General features: G+C 41.0%; 1 protein-coding gene across 2 annotated transcripts in view; it reads left to right on the top strand.

Moving 5' to 3' along the window:
- atp11a (ATPase phospholipid transporting 11A) overlaps positions 1 to 25,158 on the top strand; it is a 139,754-nt gene that overhangs the window by 61,467 nt on the left and 53,129 nt on the right. For both annotated transcript variants that reach the window (XM_060825823.1, XM_060825824.1), the window contains exons 7-15: positions 2,438 to 2,541; positions 8,505 to 8,555; positions 10,052 to 10,116; positions 11,958 to 12,039; positions 12,530 to 12,680; positions 14,891 to 15,088; positions 16,057 to 16,230; positions 18,168 to 18,328; positions 24,810 to 24,881. In XM_060825823.1, coding sequence (XP_060681806.1) covers positions 2,438 to 2,541; positions 8,505 to 8,555; positions 10,052 to 10,116; positions 11,958 to 12,039; positions 12,530 to 12,680; positions 14,891 to 15,088; positions 16,057 to 16,230; positions 18,168 to 18,328; positions 24,810 to 24,881 — 1,058 coding nt within the window. The remainder of the gene's footprint in view (positions 1 to 2,437; positions 2,542 to 8,504; positions 8,556 to 10,051; positions 10,117 to 11,957; positions 12,040 to 12,529; positions 12,681 to 14,890; positions 15,089 to 16,056; positions 16,231 to 18,167; positions 18,329 to 24,809; positions 24,882 to 25,158) is intronic.

Raw genomic sequence — 25,158 nt, 5'->3', positions numbered from 1 at the left:
TCCACAGCCTTCTGTGGTAGAGAATTACACGGTTCATTTGCCTTTGATTAGATTAGATTAGATTAGATTACTCACAGTGTGGAAACAGGCCCTTCGGCCCAACAAGTCCACACCGACCCGCCGAAGTGCAACCCACCCAAACCCATTCCCCTACATTTACCCCTGCACCTAACACTACGGGCAATTTAGCATGGCCAATTCACCAAACCTGCACATTGTTGACTTTGAGCGAAGAATCTTTTTCTCATCTCCGTCCAAAGTGAGTGACTTTGACCCCTTGTGTTGGATTTCCCAGCGAGGGGAAACATCGACTCTGCATCTGGTCTGTCCAGCCCTGTCAGAATGTTATATGTTTCAGTGAGATCCCTGTAATCTTCGAAAATCCAGTGAATGCAGGCCCTGATTACCCAGTTCCCTGCCATCTCATGAATCAATCTGGTTAACCCTATGATGCACTTGGCAAGTATACCTTTCCATAAGTAAGGCAACCAAAATGGCTCATAATACTCCAGGTGTGGTCTTACCAAGGTGCTGTACAGCTGCATTTAAGAATTCCTTGCACCTGTGATAAAACCCTCTTGCAATGGAGGCCAACATATCATTTGCCTTCCTAGTTGCTTGATGCACCTGCATGCTTGTTTTCAATGACTGTTATACAAGGGCACTCAGATCTTTTTGTACATCAACATTTCCCAATAGACCACCATTCTGTTTTTCCTACTGAAGAAGGCAACTTCAAATTCGTCCATGTTATACAGCATGTTCTATATTTTTGCCAAATTACCTCAAAATCATCCTGAAGCCTCTTTACTTCCTTCTCATCACTCTCAGCTATTTTTAAAGTTGTGTAACTTGTAAATATTGCACTGATTCCCTCATCTAAATCATCATTATATATTGTGAATAGCTGGAGCCCACCTACAGATCCCTGCTATATCTTACTTATCACCATCTTCCATTCCCAAAAAAGTTCTATTTATTCTTATTCTCATTTTCCTATCTCTTAACTGATTCTCAATCCATGTCAGTATATTATCCCCAATCCTGTGTGCTTTCACACAATATACCTTACGTGGGACTTTATGAAAAGCTTTCTGAAAATCCACTTCTGCTGCTGCTCTCCTCATCTCTTCTACTATTTACCTTCTCAATAAACCTCTAGTAGGTTTGTCAATCAGATTCCTTTCTATAAATCCATATTGACTTTGTGTAATCAAGACGGTATTTTCTAGCTGCTTTGTTCACACATCCTTTATAACGTCTCTTCACAAATCCATGGCTGTCTTTCCCCAAACTGTTGAGGTTGGATTTACTGTTTCCAGTCATGACTCACTTTCTGTCACAGAACTTGGGTGTGCACGTTGTAGGATATCAAACCCTATGCTCCTGGAAAATGCTATGTAAAGGACTGTGAATTGCCTGTGGAAGTGGACCTGCCAATCAGAATTGAGGTGAATGGAGAAGGAGTGGGCATCACAAGATAGAGAAACCACAGGTTTTTTTTTGAGGGAATGTTTATATCACTGGCAAACAGCATTTGTTGCACCATCCTAAGTTTGCTCTAAAACAGTGGCTTTTAGTTTCAACAAGAGTGTTGGCCAGGTCAGTTTCGGAAGCAGATTTCCTTCCATAAAGGGCCTTAGTAAATAAGATAAGCTTTTACTATTGATCTCATCTGTAACTTCCCCAATATCCCTTTCATTTCTTTTTCTATATACTTCTCAGCTTTGTGGAGTACCACGCCTCAGCATTAGATATGAGCTTTCCCCTTTCTTTGCCTTATCCCGTACAGTAGAAGCTTTTGCTCCAACATAAAATGATAAATGAAGTTTTTGTGTTTACCTTTGACAATTTTCTCTGGGCGAAATAAGGTAATTGTTGTATTTGCGGTGCGTGGATTCCAGACTATGATTATAGCAATTTTTCTTTCAACATTTCTGACGCACAGCTTTTAGTTCTGTCCCATTTAGGTGCTTGGAGTAAATCACATTCTGGTTTAAGAGCAGACTATTTGATTTTGTGCTAAAGTTTTCTTAAAGCAGTGACATTAACATTAACATTGAAAAAAATTAACATTTTTAATGTTATCTTTCAAAGCTTCAGATCATAATTGTTAACCAGTGTGTAAGCTTATAATTGTTAACCAGTGTGTAAGCTTGTAATGTTAACCAATGTATGTAATTGGTAATGACTTTTACAATAATTCTCAATTTGCGTTCTGATCATGCATCATTCAAATCATTTGACGTGATGGTCACTTTTTAGAGTTATATATCACTGATCTTCTCATAATTATTCCCTGCTGATTGAGCAAGTTAGTAATTTAATGTTACACTGTGCAGCAACATAGTTGAGGAAAATTCTGGATAGAATTTTTACCTCGGGCAGTTCTGATGTCAGACAGCAGATATTTCCAAATTCGCTTTTCTTCCAACAGACTTATCAAGCTGTTCAAGATACAAAAGCTTTGCGAACTGAGGCAGAAGTGGACACTTTGAATGCCACCATTGAATGTGAACAGCCACAGCCTGATCTTTACAAGTGAGTCTCTGAATGGATGTCAAATCTCAGTGCAGACAAGGGTTGGTGAGTCCATATCCATCAAAATTTTATTTGCACATCCACTAATATCATTTATTGTATCCGTTGCTCCCGATGCGGTCTCCTCTACATTGGGGAGACTGGGCGCCTCCTAGCAGAGCGCTTTAGGGAACATCTCCAGGACACCTGCACTAATCAACCACACCGACCCGTGGCCCAACATTTCAACTCCCCCTCCCACTCTGCCGAGGACATGGAGGTCCTGGGTCTCCTTCACTGCCGCTCCCTCACCACCAGACGCCTGGAGGAAGAACGCCTCATCTTCCGCCTCGGAACACTTCAAACCCAGGGCATCAATGTGGACTTCAACAATTTCCTCACTTCCCCTTCCACCTCATCCTAGTTCCAAACTTCCAGCTCAGCACTGTCCCCATGACTTCTCTGGACTTGTCCTACCTGCCTATCTCCTTTTCCACCTATCCACTCCACCCTCTCCTCCCTGACCTATCACCTTCATCCCCTCCCCCACTCACCCATTGTACTCTATGCTACTTTCTCCCCACCCCCACCCTCCTCTAGCTTATCTCTCCACGCTTCAGGCTCACTGCCTTTATTCCTGATGAAGGGCTTTTGCCCAAAACGTCGATTTCGCTGCACTTTGGATGCTGCCTGAACTGCTGTGCTCTTCCAGCACCACTAGTCCAGAGTGTCTTTTCTTGTTCAGACCTACTATAACTTTCATATCCTGGGGTTGGATTACTTAGTGATGATTTGGAATGTTAATCTGACAATTTGGAGTTTAAATTCTCATTTGGTTAAGCAATAAGCTGCAGTCCTGGTTATTGATCTCTCAATTCACACATTGCAGCATTTATGGACACTTTTTCAAATTACATTCTAACTGCGTTAAGACTATATGAGATTTTACTACATTCCGACAAGTCAACCCCCATTTTCCCTCCACTGCCTGTAACCTCAACCTAATTCTCCTGATCATTCTCTGTATCCTTTAATGTCCCACTAAGTTTAAAGCTATTCTATTATTTTTACCCAGTATTCTCTAACAACTACCTGGTGTAATCTCTATCATCTGCCCATTCCCTATTCATTTCCAATATATTTAAAACGAAGTAATTTAAAATTTTTACAATGAATTAATGTTTAATCTGGTGGCGGTTTCTGATAAGATAGCAGAAAGTGTTAATGAGAGTAATGCATTTGATGCAGTGTGCATAGATTTGCGAAAGGCATTTAATACAAAAAGAACTGCCACATAATTGGCTTGCTGGCAAAGTTGATCCTCATAGTAGTCAGTGTACCTTTTATACTATCAGCAGCTAAAGGGACACAAAGTTAACTGAGTAAAAGGAAATAGGGGATAGTGGAATAGTTTTTGGACTGGAGCAACAACAACCTTTATATAATAGTTCAACGTAAAGAAACATCCCAAGACATTTCATAGGAGCATCACAAACTAAAATGGCCTTGAACCTTATAAGGAGACGAACAGTCAGAAGTGAAGCCAAAGTAGGTTTTATAAAGTGACTCAAAAGGGGAAGGTGAAATGTGAATGGAGGAAGGAAGGTGTACAGCAACACCACCAAACACCCTTCCCCCCCACCCCTCCCCAACACACACATGCACGCACACACTCGTCAGCACTAATATGCTGCTTTTCTTGATATATATGTACAAAATGACACCAAATTTGGAAATATTATGAACAATAGGGAGAATTGTATTAGACTTCAAAGAAAAGTGGATAGTTCGATATAATGGACAAACATGGCAGGTTACTTTTAATACAGAGATGTGTGATGTATCACATTTTGGTAGGAAAAACAAGGATATACAGTATCCTTGAGTGCAATTTGAAAGGAAGTGCAGAAATAGAGAGACCTGAGGCTATTTGTGCACAAATTATTGAAGATGGCAAATTGTGAAAGTGATTTAAAAATCAAAACTCACGGCATCCTGGACTGCATAAATAGACGCGTAGATGAAAGACGTTAGGATGACTCTTTATAAAGTGCTGTTTGACTCAGCTGAAGTTTTTTTAAATCTTTCACGGCTGTCTGCATTGCTGGCAAGGCTATTGCTCATCCCTAATTGTCCTTGAGCAGGTGGTGCTGTGTTGCCTACTTGACAAGCTTCTATCCGTCAGGTGTACTGTTTAGAAGGGAATTCCAGGATTTTAACCTGACGACAGTGCAAAAACGACAATGTCGTTCAAATCAGGATGGTGTGTGGCTCCTAGGGAAATTGTAGCTGGTGGTGTTCTAATGTATCTGCTATCGTTCTTTCGGGTGGTGGAGATATGGCTGGGTATTGAGAGAGACATCTCGAGTTGCAACACTGCATTATATAAATGATAAATCCTGCTACTAATGTGTGCCTGTGGTAGATGTAGTGAATGTTTAATGTGGTGAATAGGGTGCTGATCAAATAGGCTTCTTTATTCTAGGCTCTGTTGAAATTCTTGAGAGTTGTTGGTACTGCAATCTATCTGACAACTGTGGAGTATTCAATCACCTTACCTGACCTCGACCTTGTCGATGGTAGAAAGGACATCTGTTTAGGAGATCAGTTACTTACACACTGCAGAAGTCCCTAGTCACTGACTGTTCTTGTATTTTTACGACTGGTCCAGCAGTTCCTTGTTAATGGTAACCCCCAGTTATTATTGGGGGATTCAGCGATGGTAATGTCATTAAATGTCAAGGTCAGATACTCTTTTTGGGGTGTTCATTGCCTGACATTTGTGTCATGCAAAGTTTGCTTGCCACTTATCAACATAAGTCGCTAGTTTGTCAAAATTTCTCTTAATTTCAAGTAGGGCTGTTTCAGTATCTGAGAAGTCACAAGTGGTGCTAAACATTCTGCAGTCACCAGTGAAAATCCCACTTCTGACCTTACAATGGAAAGGAAGCTATTGACAAAGCAACACAAGATGGTCAGGTCTTTAACACTGCCCTGAAAAACTTCAAAAGTGAAAAAGTTCTCTTGGGGCTGAGATGATTGGCTTTCAATAACCATCTTTCCAAATAGGGTTGAGTTCTACCCTGAATTCTTATTGACTTCAATTTTACTAGAGTTCCTTGATGTCATACTTGGTCAGGAGCAGTCATTCCTGCCTCACCTCTGGAATTCACCTCATCTGTATTGCTGCAGTCAGTCAATATCTGAGTGCTTCTGACACAAACCAAACTGAGGATCATTAACAGGGTTATTGCTGAGTAAGTGCCATTGATATTGCTGTCATCAGCATGTTCATCACTTTGCAAATGATTGAGAGTGGGCTGCAATAGTGGTAATTGGCCAGATTAGATTTGTTGTGATTTGTTGGGTATATGCTGATGTTATTAACATGCTGGAACAGCTTACATAGAGTCATAGCTAATTCTGGAGCCCAAATCTTCAGTGCTACTGACAGGGCCCCAATTCTTTTGCTGTATCCAGCATTTCCTGTTACTAAGTGGAATGAGTTGAACTGAGGACGTCTTATGGCATAATAAGTAGTATTCCTGCCTTTGAGCCAGAGATGCTGGGTTTGAGTCTAATCCAGGACTTGATGGCTGTGGAAGGAACATTCATAATATGACTAATAGATCTATTATCAATTTGCAAGTCCTTCTGCATACATATGACAGGCAGTTAAAACAAGAGAAATTGCTGCTCAGGCCTCTCAAGTCTTTGTCTTCAGCTAATGAGCTGTTCCAGGACTGAAGAAAATATTGTAGAATGCAGACACACAGTGTGCTTCATGTGTTACTCTGAGTCTTTTCTTCTTGGGTATCAAATTAACGGCAGCATTGAATGAACTCCACGAGGAAGCCAAAACAAATCATCAACCTGTTTGAAAATCATTTAGAATTTTCCTTTGCACTGGTGTGCTGGTTTTGCAATAATTGAGAATGGGGAATTTGGAGAAATTTTCTTCCTCCAGTTAATTTAATTGTCCACCACAACTCACAATTGAATGGGTCAGGATTGAAAAGCTTGATCTGGTCCTTTGATTATTAATTGCTTTGTTTTGTCTGTTGTTATTTCTTACACTGTTTAGCACATATTGGAGTCTGTGTGCAGTGTTATGAGGTTGAATCTCATTTTTAAGTATGCCTGGTGCTGCATCTGGCATGCTATCCTACAATGCTCATTGGGAAGGGTTGATTCCTGAACTTGAAGAGAATCGTTGAATGAGTGATATTCTAGGCCATGTTGTTACAGATTGTGGTTGAATACATTGCCCCTGATGCAGGCTCACAGGGGGCTTGTGGATGTTCACTTTTGAGCTGTTGAATCAGTCTATTTAGTATGGTTTTGGTACCACATAACACATAGGATAGTATGATTAGTGTAAACGTTGGACTTACCTCCACAAGGTCTGTGTGGTAGTCACTGCTTCCAGTACTCACTTTGTCTTCCATTTTTGATTTTATTTTGCTAAATTCCAGTCTATCTCTTGTTTTCATGTCTGTGCTTTAAATCAGAGTGACTTATTATTTTGCCTTTACTCTCAACCTATGTTTATTTTTGCTACAACTATTACCACGCTCTTTGTCATTTGTCTTATCCCAAGCGTTTCCATTTCATCTGCCATTCCCCCCCACGCCCCCACCCACCCGCCACCTTTCAGCAGAATAAAAACCATGAACCTCCCCTGATAGAGGAACAATATTATTAAACTTGAATGGGATCAGAAACGGTTTACAAGGTTGTTGTCAGGATTGGAGAGTTTGTGCTATACTGAGAGGCTGAAGAGGCTGGGGGCTTCTTTTCCGGGGGCATTTGAGGCTGAAGGGTGACCCTTTTGAGGTTTATAAAATCATGAGGGGCATGGATAAAGTGAAAGCCAATGTTTTTTTCTCAGGGTAGGGGAGTCCTAAGCTGGAGGGCATTGGTTTATGGTGAGAGGGAAAAGATTTAGAAGGGACCTAAGGGGCAACTTTTTCACGCAGAAGGTGGTGCGTGTGTGGAGCGATCTACCAGATGAAGTTGTGGAGGTAGGTATAATTACAATATCTAAAAGGTATCTGGATGGGTAAATGAATAAGAAGGGTTTAGAAGGACGAGTTGGACCGAAAAATCTGTTTCTGTGCTGTATAAGTCCATGATTCTGTGACTGTATAAGTCATTTCAAATCATAATGTTAACTGATTTTTGCTCTGATAGGTGCTACTCGTTCTACTGAGTTTTCCTGAGCACTTTCCAGTTTTATAATAATAACAGAGGTTTCTGGGGTATTGCCTTAACTCGGGCTATTGCTTGCGCAGTCTGTCGGACAGTTCTGCCAACTTTGTAAGCAGCTCCAAGATGTTGGTAAAGTGGAATTTGCAGAGTTAACTGCTCTGGGTGTGTTGTTCGTGTTCCTATTGTCTAGGCTGATGTCGGGCCATCGATCTGGTTTCATACCTTTTTGACTTCACCGTACTGCTTGGCACAAATACCATTTCAGTCGTGGATAAGATTTGGCTATATTGAGTGAGTCTGAAGGTCACTGTTACTGAGACTAGTTCTTAATTCCAGGGTTATTAAATAATTTAATTTTAATTTCATACTTGGCTACAATTAATTTAGCCAGCAGTTCCATCCTATCGTTTATCACCCCAAGCTTTTCAAAGCCAGCTGATGGCTCAGAATACCCTGTGTAAGGTAATTCTCTAAGACTTCAACCTCCGGATTTCTCCAGTTTTTGTACTTTTCTTATTGAAACATTTAGTCCACAGGGAACATTTTGGAATCAGTGTCAGTTGTCAAGTGAGCCTATTAAATAAAAGCAGTGATAAATGTGACCATCCCATCACCACTCATTGTCGCAGAGAGAGGCCTGCAACAAGGGGAATTGCTTAAATACCTGCACTTTCCCCACAGTTTAGAAATCTCTCAGAATTGGGACTCATTTTTTCAACGTGCACAAACCACTCAGTTAATGGCAATGCTTGGAATTTTTTTTTTATCTACAGTTTTGTTGGCCGGATCAATATTTACCATGAGACAGAGGAACCTATTGCAAGGTAGGTACAATTCAGTTAATCGTATCTGTCACCATTTAGTGTCTATTTCTAGATTTATTTTTGTTATTTATTAATATTCCTGTTTAGTAAAAATGTCAACAATTCTGTTGCGAAATGACATATAAAGATCAGAAACTCCTTCAAATCAAAGACAGGAACAGTACCTATGAGATGGACTATCTGCAGAACTCTCCCCTTCCTCTCACCTGACATGAGATGGGCTCTATTTAAATCTCTTCCCTAATTTAGAGAAAAATAAACCATAAAACCTGCCCACCCATCACCAATATATGCTTACCCAATATATGCCTCAGGACTTAAGGTCTTGCATCTTGTTGTCTCCTCCTGCTTCTCTCGGAACACTTAGTGTTCTGTTAGAGACCAGAACAGTAACTCCTCACTCACTGCACTGCATTCCCTGGAGTTAAGTGATTACTCCTTCCAGCTGAACTTTCTGCATAGGCAAAACCGTGCGCATTTATAGTGACCGAACTTTTAGAGACATGAACAAGACAATGCTGACCTGGGAATCAGCTCTAACTAGCCAAACTAGTTGCAAAACTGTCACTAACCCTCATCAATAATCCCTCAGCCACCAAATTTCCTAGTCTATCAACCCAGAATTTGTGTTGTTACATTCTATCTGCTGCATTCTTATTCATTCTCATAACTTGTCTCACACCTTTTACAGCCTCCTTGGATCCATTTTGCAGCTTACTTTCCCATTTAAGTTTGTGCTGGACATACTAGACTCAATCTCCTCATCATAGTCATTTGTTCTAAATGGTAAATAGCTTAGGCTCAGATTCTGATCCTTGCGATATTTTATTAGTTACTGCCTGCCACCCTGAAAATGCCCTATTCATCCACACCTTTTATTTTGTTAAACAACATTTGGTCTGTGCCCTTAAAGTGCCCCCAATATCATGAGCATACTTTGCGTGGTAACGCATTGTAAGACATTATTGAATGCTTTTTGCAAATTTAAAAACACTACATTAACTGCTTGCTCTTTATACATATTGTTCATTGCATCCTCAAAAAATTCTTAAATGGTTTATCAAATATTGTTTGCTTTTATAAATCCATGTTAATGTTTCTAAGTGATCTGTTATCATGCCCCTAATATATCCTTGTAATAGTTGTTCTGTTTACTCCTCATTACACCATGATGATCCACCTATACTGATGTATCTGCTGCCTTTTATACCCCTGTTTTTTCTATGTCTCATTGCTCTCCCTTACCCTTTGCCCACTAAAGTATTTTAACATGAAAGATGTAACTTCCTGTAGTCCTATTGAATGTCCTTCTGCTAAAAGGACCCTATGTCTGACTAGTTTAGCTCATCTGTACTGTTCTACAGAGCCCCTTTAGGTGAAGTGCAGCCTGACTGGAGACTGTCTGGCTTGAGGGCTTAAGAATCTGCCAATATTCCTCATAAAAACTGGAGTTATTGATGGTTTTATTTTCTCAATGATTTTTCATTTTATTACAGGCCATTGGGATCAGAGAATGTGCTACTGAGGGGAGCAACATTAAAAAATACCCAAAGTATTTATGGTAACAACAATGATTGAAACCTCATTACATCAGTTAGCTTGTGTGCTTGTTTGTTTGCAATGGACAAAGTCAGACCTCGTTAATTTGTACAGTGATACTACTTAACAAAAAAAATCATGAAAAATCTGAAGACCTTGGTGAAAATCTTGATGGTTCATCATAGAACTGGGAATATTTGCACTGATAAACACGTTTATAATAGGGTTCACATGTTCTTAGTTGTAATGATGTCCAAATTTATGTGTAAGATTATTGTAAATTTTCCATTGATGAAACTTAAATGATAGTATAGTTTTGAACTTCATGAACAAAAGTATAGATTGGTGAAATAATTTCTAACAGTGGAAAACTGTAAATATAACACTCTTATTCAAGAAAGGAAGGAAGGAGACTGAAAGCAGGAAACTGTAGCCCAGTTAATCTAGCACCAGTTGTTGGAAACACGCTGAAGTTTGTTATGAAGACAGTAATGGCAGGATGTTTGGAAAACTTTAATGCAATCACGCAGGGTCACCATGTTTTTAGGTAAGATAAATCATTTTAAGAAATTTGTTTTCTGATGATGTAACAAACAGGGTGGAGAAAACAGAATGAGCAGATATGTGTATTTAGTTTTCCAAATGATATTCAGTTAGGTTACACATAAAATGTTACGAAGCAAAGTATAAGCTCATGGTGTTGTGGATGATATATTAGCATGGAATTAGGGTTGGCTAACTTAATCGGGAAAAGACAGTTGGAGTAAATGGGTCAATCTCAGTTTGGGAAACTCCAACTCATGGAGTGATGTAAGGATCAGTGTTGGAGTCTCAAATTTACTATTGATACTCATGACTTAGATGAAGAGACTGAGTGTATCGTAGCCAAATTTGCTGACCACACATCGACAGTTGAGTTGCAGCTGCGAGGGGGCTCAAAGAGTCAGCAAAAGGCTGTAAAAAGTTAAAGTAACTAGAAAAAAAATCTAGAAGTTGGAATCTAATGTGGGAAAATGTAACCTTTTGTCTACTTTAGGAGAAAGAATAGAAATACAAAATATTATTTGAATGGATGCATAATAATGCTCTACAGAGAGATGCAAGTGTTCTTGTACGTGAATTGCAAAAAGTTAGCATGCTAGTATAGAGGTGATTAGCAAGGTAAGTGGAATGTTGGCCTTTATTGCAAGGGATTTGGAGTATAAAAGTAAGGACATCTTACTGCAGCTTTACAGGTCATGGTGAGATCACTCCCAGAATATTGTATAAAGTTTTGGACTCCTTACTAAGGGAGGGATAGACTTGAGTTGGAGAGAGTACCTAGAAGATTCACTATGCTGATTCCTGGGTTGAAGCGATTGGCTTTTGAGGAAAGATTGAGCAAGTTGGGCCTAGACTCATTGGAGTAAGAAAATTGAGAGCTGATCTAATTGGAACACACAAGATCTTGATGGGTGGACACCGTGAGGATGCTTCCTATCTTGAAAAAAATTAAAATCATGGGAAACAGCCTAAAAATAGCCAGTCTCCCTTTTATGATGAGGCTGAGGAGGAATGTCTTCTCTCACAGGGCAGCAGAGGCTTAATTAGGGGTTTTTTTGATTAACGAGAAAATTGAATGTTATCGGGTTCAGTCAAAATAAATTGAGTTAAGGTCACAACAGACCAGCCATAACTTATTGGCTGGTGGGGCAGGGTCAAGATGCCTAATGATCCACTGTTTCTTGTTCCTGTTTCTTCTGTTCCTATGTTTACAATCTGGTGCAGTAATTGTCAGAATTAATTACCAGCTCTGTGTGATTTTGTATTTGAATTTATGAGACCTCTTGAAACTGTTGCTGTCTTCTTGTGTTCATATTTCAGGTGTGGCAATATACACTGGCATGGAAACTAAGATGGCATTAAATTACCAATCCAAATCACAGAAACGTTCAGCTGTAGAAAAGTGAGGTTTTGTTGACTTTGTTGCTCACAATCTATGACATTGAAACTGAAAAGTAACATAATAAGATTATGCCAAATCAAGTTTGCCTGTGGTGCTATAAGGGCAGTTATTCCTTTTAGTATTTCACTTGCACCTTTAATTTTTGGAGAAAACATTTTGGCTCATATAGTTTAGGTCTGTTGTCTTGAATCATCAGTAGAAACTCCTGAGGTACATGGAGTAGGGGCTATTGATCAGTATGTAGATTGAATGATGTGATTGGAAACCTTGGCCTGAGAGACCCTATTATCCTATTATTATCCTAAATTTAGCCTATAACTGTTGAGGGCCTGAAAGCAGCACAATGACATTGCAAGCTTTTAGTGTCACCCCAGCAGATGACAGAAACATATTAATGGGTACGCTACTTGTGTCAGACAAGCCCTGCATTTTATGTCTCTAATGTTGCCTGTTAAATTTTATTGTATAATTTGGACTTTTTCTTCAACAGATCAATGAATATGTTCCTGATCGTATACTTGTGCATATTGATTAGTAAAGCTTTGATAACTACCATCCTGAAATTCATGTGGCAAAGTGATTCTGTTCGAGACGAACCTTGGTTTAACATGAAAACGGAAGCAGAAAGACAAAGAAACAAGGTAAGTGAGAGCATCATGATGCTATCGGCCCTTTATAAATCCTTCTAGAATTTAAGGACAGCCTGAGTACTTCCACTATTTTGGACTTTACTGTCGTCCTTTCAAACCCTTAAGCGTAACTGCTATCTCAACCACACTTCACTCCTTTCAGAATTTTATGGGATATTCTGATCCCTACCCAATAAGCTAATGGGAGATACCTGACCATACCTGACCAAGTTTCAGCTATTTTATGGCCAGTTGGTTGACATTAATTTGGGCACTCTCCACGCTCTGGTATAAGGCGGCAAATTTTCAGTGAATGCCAAACTGACACTTGACGAGGGAAGTTTGGCTCACAGCCTTTCTTTCATGGGATGTGAGTATTGCTGATTTTATTGGTCATCCTTTTTTGCCCTTGAGAAGCTGGTGATGAACTGTTTTCTTGGAATGCTGGCGTCTTGTTAGGATGAGAGTTACAGGTTTTTGACACAATGGCAGTGAAGGAACAGTGGGGAGAAAGAATGGGAGAAAATTTAGTGAGTTACTGCAGCGCATCTTGTAGATGATCCGTATTGCTGCCACTGTGCACATAGATGGAGGTGGTGCTGTTGTGATAATGTCATTGGGTTATTAGTCCAGAATCCCAGGCTAATGTTCTGAGGTTGTGAGTTTGAATTTAAAAAAATCTGGAGCTCAAAGCTAGTGTAATGGTGACCAAGTGATTACTGATGATTGTTGGAAAAACTAATCTGTATCAATAGTGTCCTTTATATCTATCATCCTTAGTTGGTCTGGCCTATAGGTGACTCCAGACTCACGACAATGTGATTGACTCTTAACTGCCCTTCGAAATGGAATGACAAACCACTCAGTTTAAAGGGAATTTAGGTTGGATTATCAGTGGTGACCCAGCCAGTGACTTCCACCTCTCGTGAAGCAATTTTTTTTCTGAAGAAGGTGGTCAGAGGGTAAAGTTTGAAAATGGTGGATGTGATGCCAATTAACTGGGCTGTTTTGTCCTGGATGATGTCAAGCTTCGTAACTGTTGTTGGAGCTGCACTCATCAAGGCCAGTAGTGAGTAGTCCATCACACTTTTGACTTGAACCTTGTGGACAGGCTTTGAGGAGTCAGGAGGTGAGTTATTTACCTCCAAATTCCTAGCCACTGACTTGCTATTGTCATCACAGTATCTTTATGGCTGTTTGAGTTCTGTTTCTGGTCAATGGTAGCCTCTAGAAATATTAGCGGGATTCAGTCATGCCGTTAAGTTTCATAGGGACATAATTGGATTCTATCTTATTAAAGATGGAGAATGCCTGGTACTGGCATGGCCCAAATATAATTAGCCTCTTATCAGCCCAAGCCTGAATGTTGTCCAGGTTTTGCTGCGTATGGGCTCTGAAGAGTTGCAAATGTTGTGTAATCATCAGTGAACATCCCCAGTTCTGACCATTGAAACAGCTGAAAATGTTTGGCTCTAGGTTACTCGCCTGAGGAACTCTGCAGAGATGTCCTGGGATTGATGTAATTGACCTCCAATAACTATCTCCCTTTGTGCTTGATATGTTTACAACCGGTGGAGCCTTTTCCACAGATTCCCATTGACTAGTATTGCGAGGGTGCCTTGATGTCATACGATATAAAATTCAGATTTGTCCTCCTCCTTGTACAAAGGACATGTCTGAGCAATTTTCCACATTAGCGGGTAGATGGCAGTGTTGTAGCTGAAACGAAAAGATTTGGCGGGGGGAGCAGCTAATTGAGGAGGACATGATCTGTTGCTACGAAGTACTATCAGTAGGATGTTGTCAGGGCCTGTAGCCTTTCAGAGTCCAGGGAGGAAGGGAGTACCTCTGGGTCCGGTGAACCCATTGAGAAGAGACACCACACCTTGTCAGCCACACCCACCTCCATTCATCCAGACAGAGCACTTTGCATAGACGGCTTCCAGCACTGGTTAAATCCTGGCAGTGCGAGAGACCCTTTGGTGCGCAGTAGTTACTGTTAGATTTGTGATGGGAGCTTCAGCAGCCAGTTAGGTGATGGGAAACTGCCAGTCTGATCAAAAATTGTTCCCGTGCAACTTCCAACTGACCCAAACCTGCCCATTTATGCAATAATGCATTATTCTACATCTTATGAACAGATGTTTAGAGCTATATATATACTATTAAATAAATTGACGAGCAATTTCATGCTTTTAACTTTTCTTTCTGCTTTTTTCTAGTTCCTGTCATCATTCACAGATTTTTTGGCCTTTATGGTCCTTTTCAATTATATCATCCCCGTCTCCATGTACGTCACTGTGGAAATGCAAAAGTTTCTTGGTTCCTATTTCATTTCTTGGGATGAGGAGATGTTTGACGATGAAATCTGTGAAGGCCCAATCGTCAACACGTCGGACCTGAATGAAGAGTTGGGGCAGGTTGGTTGACTCCACCACCTTGGAGCAGAGATTCCAGTTTTGCTCAAAACAGGCAATAATCTAGAATCTTGAGGATAAGGGAAGGCCAGAATGAGGGAGTGTGAGAGTCGGGATGGCTGGAGTGGGGTGGTAGGCAATGCAGAGCAATGAGGCAAGGCAGAGGCTAAGAGTGGAAGGTGATGTGAAGGAGGCTGGATTGAACAGGGAGTTCAGCTGAGGCATAGGGCTGAATAGGAGTTGAAGAATTGGGTGCTGGTGGCGCATGTTGAGGTAAGTGAGGATGTGGGACTGAGGAAGCGGAGTTTGTTGGAGGATGAGAAGGGATGATAAGGTGAAACACTGGAGTGGCTGGAGTGAGTGAAGGGGTCAGTGAGTGCGACAGAGCAAGGAATTGCACTGTGAGCAAAGTGTGGTTGGGAGGCAGTGTCAGGGTGTGGGATAGAGCAGGGTTTGGTGATTGAGGCATGTGAGCTTGCGGTGTGAGGTTCAGTGAATGTTCAGAAGCATGTGAGCAATAAGGGTGTGGACAGTGTGAATGTGTGTGGGTGTAAGTGCAGCAAGGGCTGGTAATGTTGTGATTACTGGATTAACCCTATTTCACGTGGAGAAATCTTTAAAAACGTGTTTTGTGGTCTGAAGACAGCAGCATGGCAATCTAATGGTCAGTCCAGCCCAGTTTGAGTCAGTTTTTGGGTTCCTGAGGTACAGTGACACTGTGATCTATTGAGCTTAAGTGTCATCCCAATCCCCTCCACCTGTTCTGTGTTCATGTGATCTATTCAACCTGTCAGTGCTGATGCAATCCAATCACCCTTTTGCATGCTGTCACCTCACCCAGTCTATGTCTGTAATCCACTAGCTTGGTCACTTGGTTTCCAAGTACTTGTTATACTTCTCGTGCTGAGTTGTCTGCTCGTTATGATCTTGGTAACTTTTTCTTGCTAACCATGTTTTTGTTTCTTTTATAGGTTGAATATGTTTTTACAGACAAAACAGGGACCCTGACTGAGAATAACATGGAGTTTATTGAGTGCTGCATCGATGGTCATGTCCACGTTCAGCACTCCATATCTAACGGCCAGAGCTTTTACAGCAATGCAGCAATCGATTTCATTGATGCCCCTGTTGGAATAGCTGATCAGGCAAGGCTATGATTTGGAATCAAATTAGAGGAAAGTGTTGAGCTATTGACTTCAGATTGTTTAGAAGGGTATTGATTTGCTGCAGTAAATTTGGATAAGAGATTTTGTTTTGTACAGGAATGAAGAGACCTTGGAGCTGTTCATATGATCCTTTGAGCTGCTCTATCACTTAGGGTCATGAACTGAACACTACATTAACGGTACTTCCCTTCACACTTAGATTTTTGCTCACAAGGAAATCATGGATTACTATCAGTCACCTTTAATGTACTGAACCGTAGTGATTTAATACATGGCAGCTCAGTCACAAAGACTTAATTGAAACAAACATGAGGAAATTGAACATTAAGTACACCCATTTAATTGTGCAGCTGAAAAAAAGCACCAACATGTTAGATGTCTGTTTTCTTTGACATATGAGCTGAAATAGTGGAAGTAGTGTCAGCTTTATCAGTAGCAGACCAGGGACAGAAGAGGAACTATGATATAATCTATTCAAACAAAACCTATTCAAACAGGATCTTACTTAATCAGATTATGACCCAGTCAGCATGCATGTGTATGACACACAAGTCAGAAATCAATTGATCCTTTTAGCAATAGTGTTTGCTGCTCTAATTTCAATTGTCATTAAAGTCCAGCACTCCAAGTCTCCAGGGCACTTTGCACCCTGCTAGCCAGCTGTCAAACTAAACCAAATAAACTGTCAACAGTGAAACTTTAAATATCTCAGTAGTGTGGCCCAAGCTGAAATGTAGGGCAAAGAGGTTAAATGAAGAATTCCAGGTCAGTAAAAACTTGTGATCTGGAACAGTGTCCCAAAAAGGAAACAAATTAAAAAATAACTTACAAAAGGGAATATTTGAAAAAGAGAGATTGTTAGGGTTATTAGGAAAGACGAGCGAGTAGGACAAGTAGATAGCTCTGACAAAAAAATGAGGTGCATTGGACCGAATGGCCTCCTTACGTGCTGTAAATTCTGTGTTCAAGAGCCTGACAGAACTACAGGGTGAGGTGGCTCAAAACTCAATCAGGGACACCTTTGTCATATCCAGAATGGTTTTCCACTAGAAGTTTAAGATCTCAAATGAAACACTACCCGGGAAGATTGGTGACCAAGTGTGGTTGGTAGACTGGTCCACAGAGTGCTGGTGATGGGTCATAATTGGCAGACTGGTGCCAAAAAGACATGTGACTATATTAGATTAGATTTCCTACAGTATGGAACCGTGCTCTTTGGCCCAACTAGTCCACACCTACAGTCTGAAGAGTAACCCACCCAGACCCATTCCCCCAGCCTATATTTACCTCAACTAACACAATCTATCACTATGGGCAATTTGGCATGGCCAATTCACTTGACCTACACATCTTTGGACTGTGGGAGGAAACTGGGGCACCCGGAGGAAACCCACACAGACATGGGGAGAATGTGCAAACTCCACGCAGACAGTCGCCCGAGGTGGGAATGAAACTCTTGTCCCTGGTGCTGTGAGGCAGCAGTGCTAATCACTGAGCCACCATGCTGCCCCAGCTTAGGGGAAGGGCAGTGTAGTGCCAGCTGTGACTTGCTGGCTTTGTGCCTGGGTGTGTGTGGGGATGCTTGTTATGAGGGAATAAGTGGAAGGTTTAGCAGAGAATGTCACAAAACCAACCATTACTGCTCTCTGTTGTATTAATTATGCCACAATGAATAATATAAGCTGAGGGGATGGTCAGTTTTAATTTGAATTAATTTTTGTGCCAATGCAAGTATGTAAGGCCACATTTCCTGTAGATTAGATCTGTGGTAAAAATCTTTCCGGTTAGTAATGCAGCAAGCAAGAAAGCCTTCAGCCATGTCAAAAAAATAGGGTAGGAGATGCCAAATGCAAATGCCAAAGAGCTCTGTCCTCCCATTTTCTGGTCTATCATTCACTTGGTTGTGTTGCTTTTAGGAAAGAAAGGAGCTGTTTTTCCGTGCATTGTGTCTTTGTCACACAGTCCAAGTTAAAAGAGAAGACGAGACTGATTGTCAGAAGCAACACCAGGATGGGAGATCATCAGTTTACATTTCCTCTTCGCCAGATGAGATTGCCCTGGTAGAGGGCGTAAAGAGGTACTAAAACAATTTAAAATGGTTCTAACTGATTTGAGAACAGTGGAGTAAACTATTTTCTAGATGTGCTGAACAAAGAGACCTTGGAGTGCAGGTTCACAGCTCCTTGAAAGTGGAGTGGCAGGTAAATAGGATAGTGAAGAAGGTGTTCCCTTTATCGGTCAGTGTATTGAGTACAGGAGTTGGGAGGTTATGTTGCAGCTGTACAGGACATTGGTTAGGCCACTGTTGGAATATTTCATGCAATTCTGGTCTCCTTCCCATCGGAAGGATGATGTGAAACTTGAAAGGGTACAGAAAAGATTTACAAGGATGTTGCCAGGGTTGGAGGATTTGATCTATAGGGAGAGGCTGAACAGGCTGGGGCTGTCTTCCCTGGAGCATCGGAGGCTGAGGGGTGACCTTATGAGGGGCATGGATAGGATAAATAGACAAAGTCTTTTCCCTGGGGTCGGGAAGTGCAGAACCTGAGGCCATAGGTTTAAGGTGAGAGGGAAAAGATATAAAAGAGACCTAACGGGCAACTTTTTCACGCAGAGGGTGATACGTGTATGGAATGAGCTGCCAGAGAAAGTGGTGGAGGCTGGTACAATTGCAACATTTAAAAGACATCTGGATGGGTATATGAATAGGAAGGGTTTGGAGGGATAAGGGCCGGGTGCTGGCAGGTGGGACTAGATTGGGTTGGGATATCTGGTCGGCATAGACGGGTTGGACCAAAGGGTCTGTTTCCATGCTGTACATCTCTATGACTCTAAGACATTGTAGTCTATTTTCAGCTCTGGATAGTGATACATTATTCAGCAGATCCCTTATTGCAATTACATAGAACATAACTCCACCTGCGAGTATTTATCAAGAAAAATAGCAAAAGCTATTGTTATCTTTTGTGTTTGTTGCTAGTACGTCCAGTATCCACCTATTATGTTCACTCTCATCCCTTCAGTCATAGCTAGATTTTAAAAATATTTGACCTGTTGGCAACTTCTTATTAAATATTGAATGTTTACTCAAAACTGTACCAATAATGAGATGTTTAGCATCCAGAGAAATCTAAATCCTGGAGGAACATGGGAAATAAGAGCAGGAGTAGGTATTTGGTCCCTTGATCTTACTCCGCCTTTTAGCTAGATTATGACTGATCTTCTACCTCAGAGCACTGCAGAAATTCATAAGGCTGCTTAGACAGCACCTTCCCAAGCCACAAAGACTTCCATCTTGAAGGACAAGGGCAATAGACCCTTGGGAATACCACCACCACCTCCTGCAAGTTCCCCTCTATGCCACTCACCCTTCATGACTTGGAAATGTATTATTGTTTCTTCATTGGTGCTTGGTCAAGGTCCTGCAATGCCTGCCTCAACAGCATTATGGATCCATCTGCAGTATGTGGACCGTAGCAGTTCAAAAAGACAGTTTACCGCAACCATCTCAAGAGCAACTAGGAATGGCAACAAATGCTACCTCATCCAATGGCACTCTCATTCCCTCACTAAGAAAATAATCCCATACTATTGATGTCTTTAGTAGAAGTCTATTAATCTCTGTCTTCAGCACACTTGATGATTGAGCCTCCAGTCTGGTATAGAGACTTCCAAAGATTCATCACAGCCTGAGTGAAGATGTTTCCTTTTTTCCTCAGTCCGAAATGACCTGACCATTATTCCTCCAAGTTCCAGAATGCCCTCGTTGCACTCACTTCATGGCAAGTATGTTGTTCTTTAATTTACCAGACCAAAGCTCTGCATAATACTCCAGGTGCAGCAACAACATCCTCTGTATATTTGCAGCAAGGCATCTTTACTACCAGCAGGTATTCCTGCTGCTTATACACATCAGCTTTCTGTGATTCATGCACAAGGACATCCAGGTGCCTTCAGACATCAATGCTTCACAACCTATCACCATTTAAGGCAACCTCTGCTGTTCTGTTTTTTTTCCTGGCAAAATGTTAACTTCACAGTTTTCAACATCACATTCCACCTGCGAAAACCTTATTCTAGCTGTGAGTGAGTCTGCACTAAATTAATGAACTTTAGGATTTCTTAACTGGGCCATTTTCTCTTTGAGCTCTCTACCGAGGACAGACTGAGTGATTTCTCAGCAGTCACAAGTTACAAGACTCGTTGTTTGTTACAAATGCAGGAACTGTGTTCTTAAGAATGACCTTTATCAGTGTGCACTTAAACTAACTTTCAAGCTACATTAATCAAGCAACCCTTCCAAATTCTGCACATCTCCAAAAGGTGTTTAGTCAAAGGGACCAATTTCAGATTCATTTTAAAGGTCTGAGCGCAGAATTAGGTGTGATATTTTTATTCTGGTTCATGGAATCATGCTATGTGTTTTATTTCCTTGTATAACAACATAATCTAAACTTCAAAGAAAATTACAAGAACCGTGAAGCCCTTTGTACTTCTGAAATGTGTAAGTCATGTGGTTGGTTGACATCCTTCCGTGTAAGAGGAACGCTGAGACGCAATTTTAGAACTTTCTTGAGACCAGATAAGGTCATTTGCACTTTTAATGGCTGAAAAGACAAAGTCTGCAAAAAATGCCTCACATTAAGTTGTCACTTGCTGTGGTGAAGGAGCATTACTACTGCCATGTTAGCAGGACTGATTAGATTAGCTTAGATTTCCCTAAAGTGTGGAAATAGGCCCTTCAGCCCAACCAGTCCACACCAACCCTCCGAAGAGTAACCTACCCAGACCCATTTCCCTCTGACTAATGCACTTAATACTATGGGCAATTTCAAACGGTTAACTCACCTGGCCACATCTTTGGACTGTGGGAGGAAACCCACACAGACATGGAGAGATGTGCAAACTCCACACAGACAGCCATCCAAGGCTGGAATTGAACCTGGGTCCCTGGTGCTGTGAGGCAGCAGTGCTAACCACTGAGCACCGTACTGCTTTGGAGATTGTGAAACCATGTACTACTGCACTAGTGATCTTCTACCCATGATTTGCATTAATCTTTGGCTAAAGTGTCCCACTTGTCATAATTGACATTGAGGGCTATCATGTCTCTCTTGACTGCATTCATGAATCAGCGTTGTGGGCATCCTGCTCCTATCTGGAAAAGGGCACCTCCCCCTGTCGAAGTGCATCCATTGTCTGCATATGCCCAAAGTAGCAAAATCTTTTGGTTAATATTAGTTTTCTAGACACATTTTCTGTGAAAAGGTCAACGTTTCTCAATGACTTTGTTTTCCTTGTGAAGTCAACAATGTGTCATAGACATTGGAAATGGGAATTTGTAAATAATTCAGTCTTGGTGAATGGATGTTGTCTAGGCTTTGCTGCTGCACAGTCTAGATTAGAGTGGTGCTGGAAAAGCACAGCAGGTCAGGCAGCATCCGAGGAGCAGGAGAATCGACAATTCAGGCAAAAGCCCTTCATCAAGAATAGAGGCCGGGTGCCTGCAAAGTGGAGAGTTAAATGCTGCTACACAGCAGTGTCTGAGTGAAAATCATCTCCATTTACTTTCTGGCTGCATAGCCTGGAGAAGATTTGAGGCTTTTCCAGAATTTGCACCTCTCTGTCAGTTTTTGACTGAGTCTAGAAGCTAATCTTTGCAGTCCACACAGTTGCACCCATGGCCAGATGATAACTGTTAAAGTAATTTCCAACTGTTTATAAGACTTCAATCCAGTGCCTTTGACTCTCCTGAGCCACAGCCATAAGCAACAATTTTATCTCAGCCTGGAGCCTGGAGCCTGGTTGATGGATGGCAGAGAATGTTTCCATGTCAGTGGGTCCATTTTTCACCATCTCTTGTTATATGGCATTCCCAGGGGCCAAGGTTCCTCTGACATCCCCTACAGTTCAACTTGGGGCTAAAGGATGCTTCATTGCTGTGTCCTGGGGGAAGGCTGGGGGTTGGGGGTAGGGAGGATCTTGGAGGTACAGAAGATGTACACTGGCAGGAGTGATTTAGGCATGCAGCTCCTTCTTCGTAAGCACGTCTGCAGTAGTCTGCATTGTGCAACTGTGCTAGCATCATCACCCTGCGACAAAATTACTGTTGCCCAGGTGATATTCCAATATAAGTTCATTAGTTCCTTTTTGTGTAAGTGAATACCAGACCATGTGGTTGGCTAGATTCAGATTTTTTTCCTTGGAGGACATTGCATTTACTAATGTTGAATGTTGTCGTGATTTAGCATGTTTTGTGATAGTTCTGTTAAGTCAGCATCAATTATCAGATTTATTGAACTGAACTTCACAACTTGCAACAGAGAAAGTTGAAACTGAGTCATTGATTTTGTACTACAGCCTTGTCTTTACCGAGTGGAGGCAGTGCAGTTTTTATGATTATGCAGGCAAGCCCTGTTTATAGGAATCGCCAGGAATGCTGAACACAGAATATTTGATGTAATCCCATGCCCTCTTCCACCTCCTTTATCTGTGTGGTCCACCCACCAAACTCTTGGAAGTTTTGTAATATCTTCAGATTAAATTTTGTGATTTTGTTTTTCTTCATGTGTTTTCTTAACTGGACAATTATGGTTTTATTTCAGTTCAAAGTACCGATTGAAAAGGAGTTGAAATGAGATTTGCAGATTTATAGCTGCAACAGCTTATGAATTATGTTAGGGTATTTAACAATCCTAAAGTTAGTTGAATATGTTGGAAACGATGGGTAAAAATGGGAGGTTGTATATCTGACAACCAACAAGAAATAATATCTCATAATGTTTGGTATCTTTGATTGTATGAGAGCTTTTTCCTTCTTTGAAGGCAGCACTAAGTTGGACATTGCTGAGTGAGAAAATCAGCAAATGTTTGAGGAAGCAGTAAAATTAGAAAAATTGCCTTGCTGCTACGTCATGTAGTCTGTTGAAGCAAATCTGCTTTCCTTAGCATCAAATAAAAACAAAAATTGCTGGAAAAACTCAGCAAGTCTGGTGTCATCAGTAGGAAGAAAACAGAGTTAACATATGAGGTCACTGGATCCACTGAAGAAGGGTTGCTAGACCTGAAATGTTAAGTCTGCTTTCACTCAACAGATGCTCCCAGACTTGCTGAGTTTTTCCAGCAATTTGTGTTATTGTTTCTGACTTCCAGCATCTGCAGTTATTTGTTTTTCTTTAAAATGACGTTAGCATGTCTGATATTAGCCTGACATTAGCTCAGTCCATAGGAGTGACCCCCAACCTTCCAGTTCCTTGCCATTTCAACAAAGAACAGTACTCTCATGCAGGTAGTTCCACTTTGGATCTGCTGCAATATTCCAACAAGGCCCAACACAAGGTTGAGGAACAACACCTCATTTTCTGTTTATGCACTTTACAGCCTCTAGGACTAAGAATGAATTTTATAAGTTCAGAGCCAGACCACATTATTAAACAAAAATGGAAAAAGCTAAAGAAACACAGCAGCTCTGGCAGCATCTGGTGGAGAGATAGCAGTGTCAGTGTTTCGGGTTCAGTGACTCTTCTTTAGAACCTGACAACATTATGTCTGTTCTCCATTTTTCTTACATTCTCTGCACCGCCGCTCCCAACCATTTGTAACTTGTTTCCATTACTTTTGACAGAGAGGATCCATTTTCTCCCTTCCACGCCTTAATTTATAACCATTTCACATCTCTCTTTCTCTTTGACTACAATTAGTGACCCCTTTGTCTTTAGCACTATGCAGTCACAACATCTGTTCCCTTAGCCCCTTCTCTGCCTCTGTCAAATATATAAAGAATATTTTCCAACCCTTTTCAGTTCTTGAGAAGAATCATATTGGACTCAAAATGTTAGCTCTGTTTCTGTCTCCACAGATGATACCAGACCCGCTGAATTTCTCCAGTATTTCTGAGTTTGTATGACATTAGCCTACTTTGGGAAGCAGATTGCACAAGCCGAGTTACCCAGAGGGGTATTGACATGTGTAAAGGTCCTTTCTCAGCCTTCTTCCTCTGTGCACAGTTGTACTGTTGGCTATTGCATGTTTGTCATTTAATCAAACACACAAGATTCCATTTTAATGATATGTAGATATATGTTTTTTAATTACTGTGAGATATTCCCCATGCCAAAACAGAAACTAAAGAGTGCCCCTCTGTAGTGCTACAAAACACAAGATTTGTTTTGGTTGTTTAAACATTTTAGGTTGCAGCTGAAATGGTAGTACATTTCCTTACAGGATAACCAAGAATAGGCATAAAGAGTTAACTATATAGTGCTGACTTTGAGTCATATGTAGACCAGACTGGAGAAAAGCAGCAAGTTTTCCTTCTGAAGGACCCCATTTAATCAGTTGGGCTTTTGTAATGATCCATCAATATCAGGGTTACTTGACCTTCTGAGTTTCCACAGATTATTAGATATCTCAAATTTGATTCTGACTTTGCAATAGCTAGTCCTGGACAGTAATTAGTGTATTACCGGATCATGATGGATTAACATAGTGTACAAGATGGCCAAATTATTCCCTGTGCTGAGTAGTTTGTGGTTTTACTTGTCTTTCCTTGTTCACAGGCTTGGCTTCACATTCCTGCAGGTAAAAGACAATTTTATGGAGCTTGAAAATCCAGAGGCCGAAATTGAAAGGCAAGTACATGTTTGCTCAAAGGCAACTAGGGTGCCCTCGCTAGTAATCCACACGTTTCATGAAATGACAGGGAAATCAACTGTATGACAGTTTTTTCTATCAGTTCTGAGACTGAGCTTTTTTATACTTTCACTCTGCTTTATTCTGCCGGCCCATGGACCTGACTTCTTAGCAGTCATCCTAAAAATTCAATTAATATTTGAAGTTGAATATTCAGGAGCTGTTCCTGAAAGTTCCATAGATGCCACAACCCTCCATTCACTGAGCCCTCTGGAA

The sequence above is a fragment of the Hemiscyllium ocellatum genome, chromosome 6, assembly GCF_020745735.1.
Source record: "Hemiscyllium ocellatum isolate sHemOce1 chromosome 6, sHemOce1.pat.X.cur, whole genome shotgun sequence".
Lineage (NCBI taxonomy): Eukaryota > Metazoa > Chordata > Chondrichthyes > Orectolobiformes > Hemiscylliidae > Hemiscyllium > Hemiscyllium ocellatum.
The sequence above is the reverse complement of the archived record's forward strand: the minus strand, read 5'-3'. Positions and strand labels throughout refer to the sequence as shown.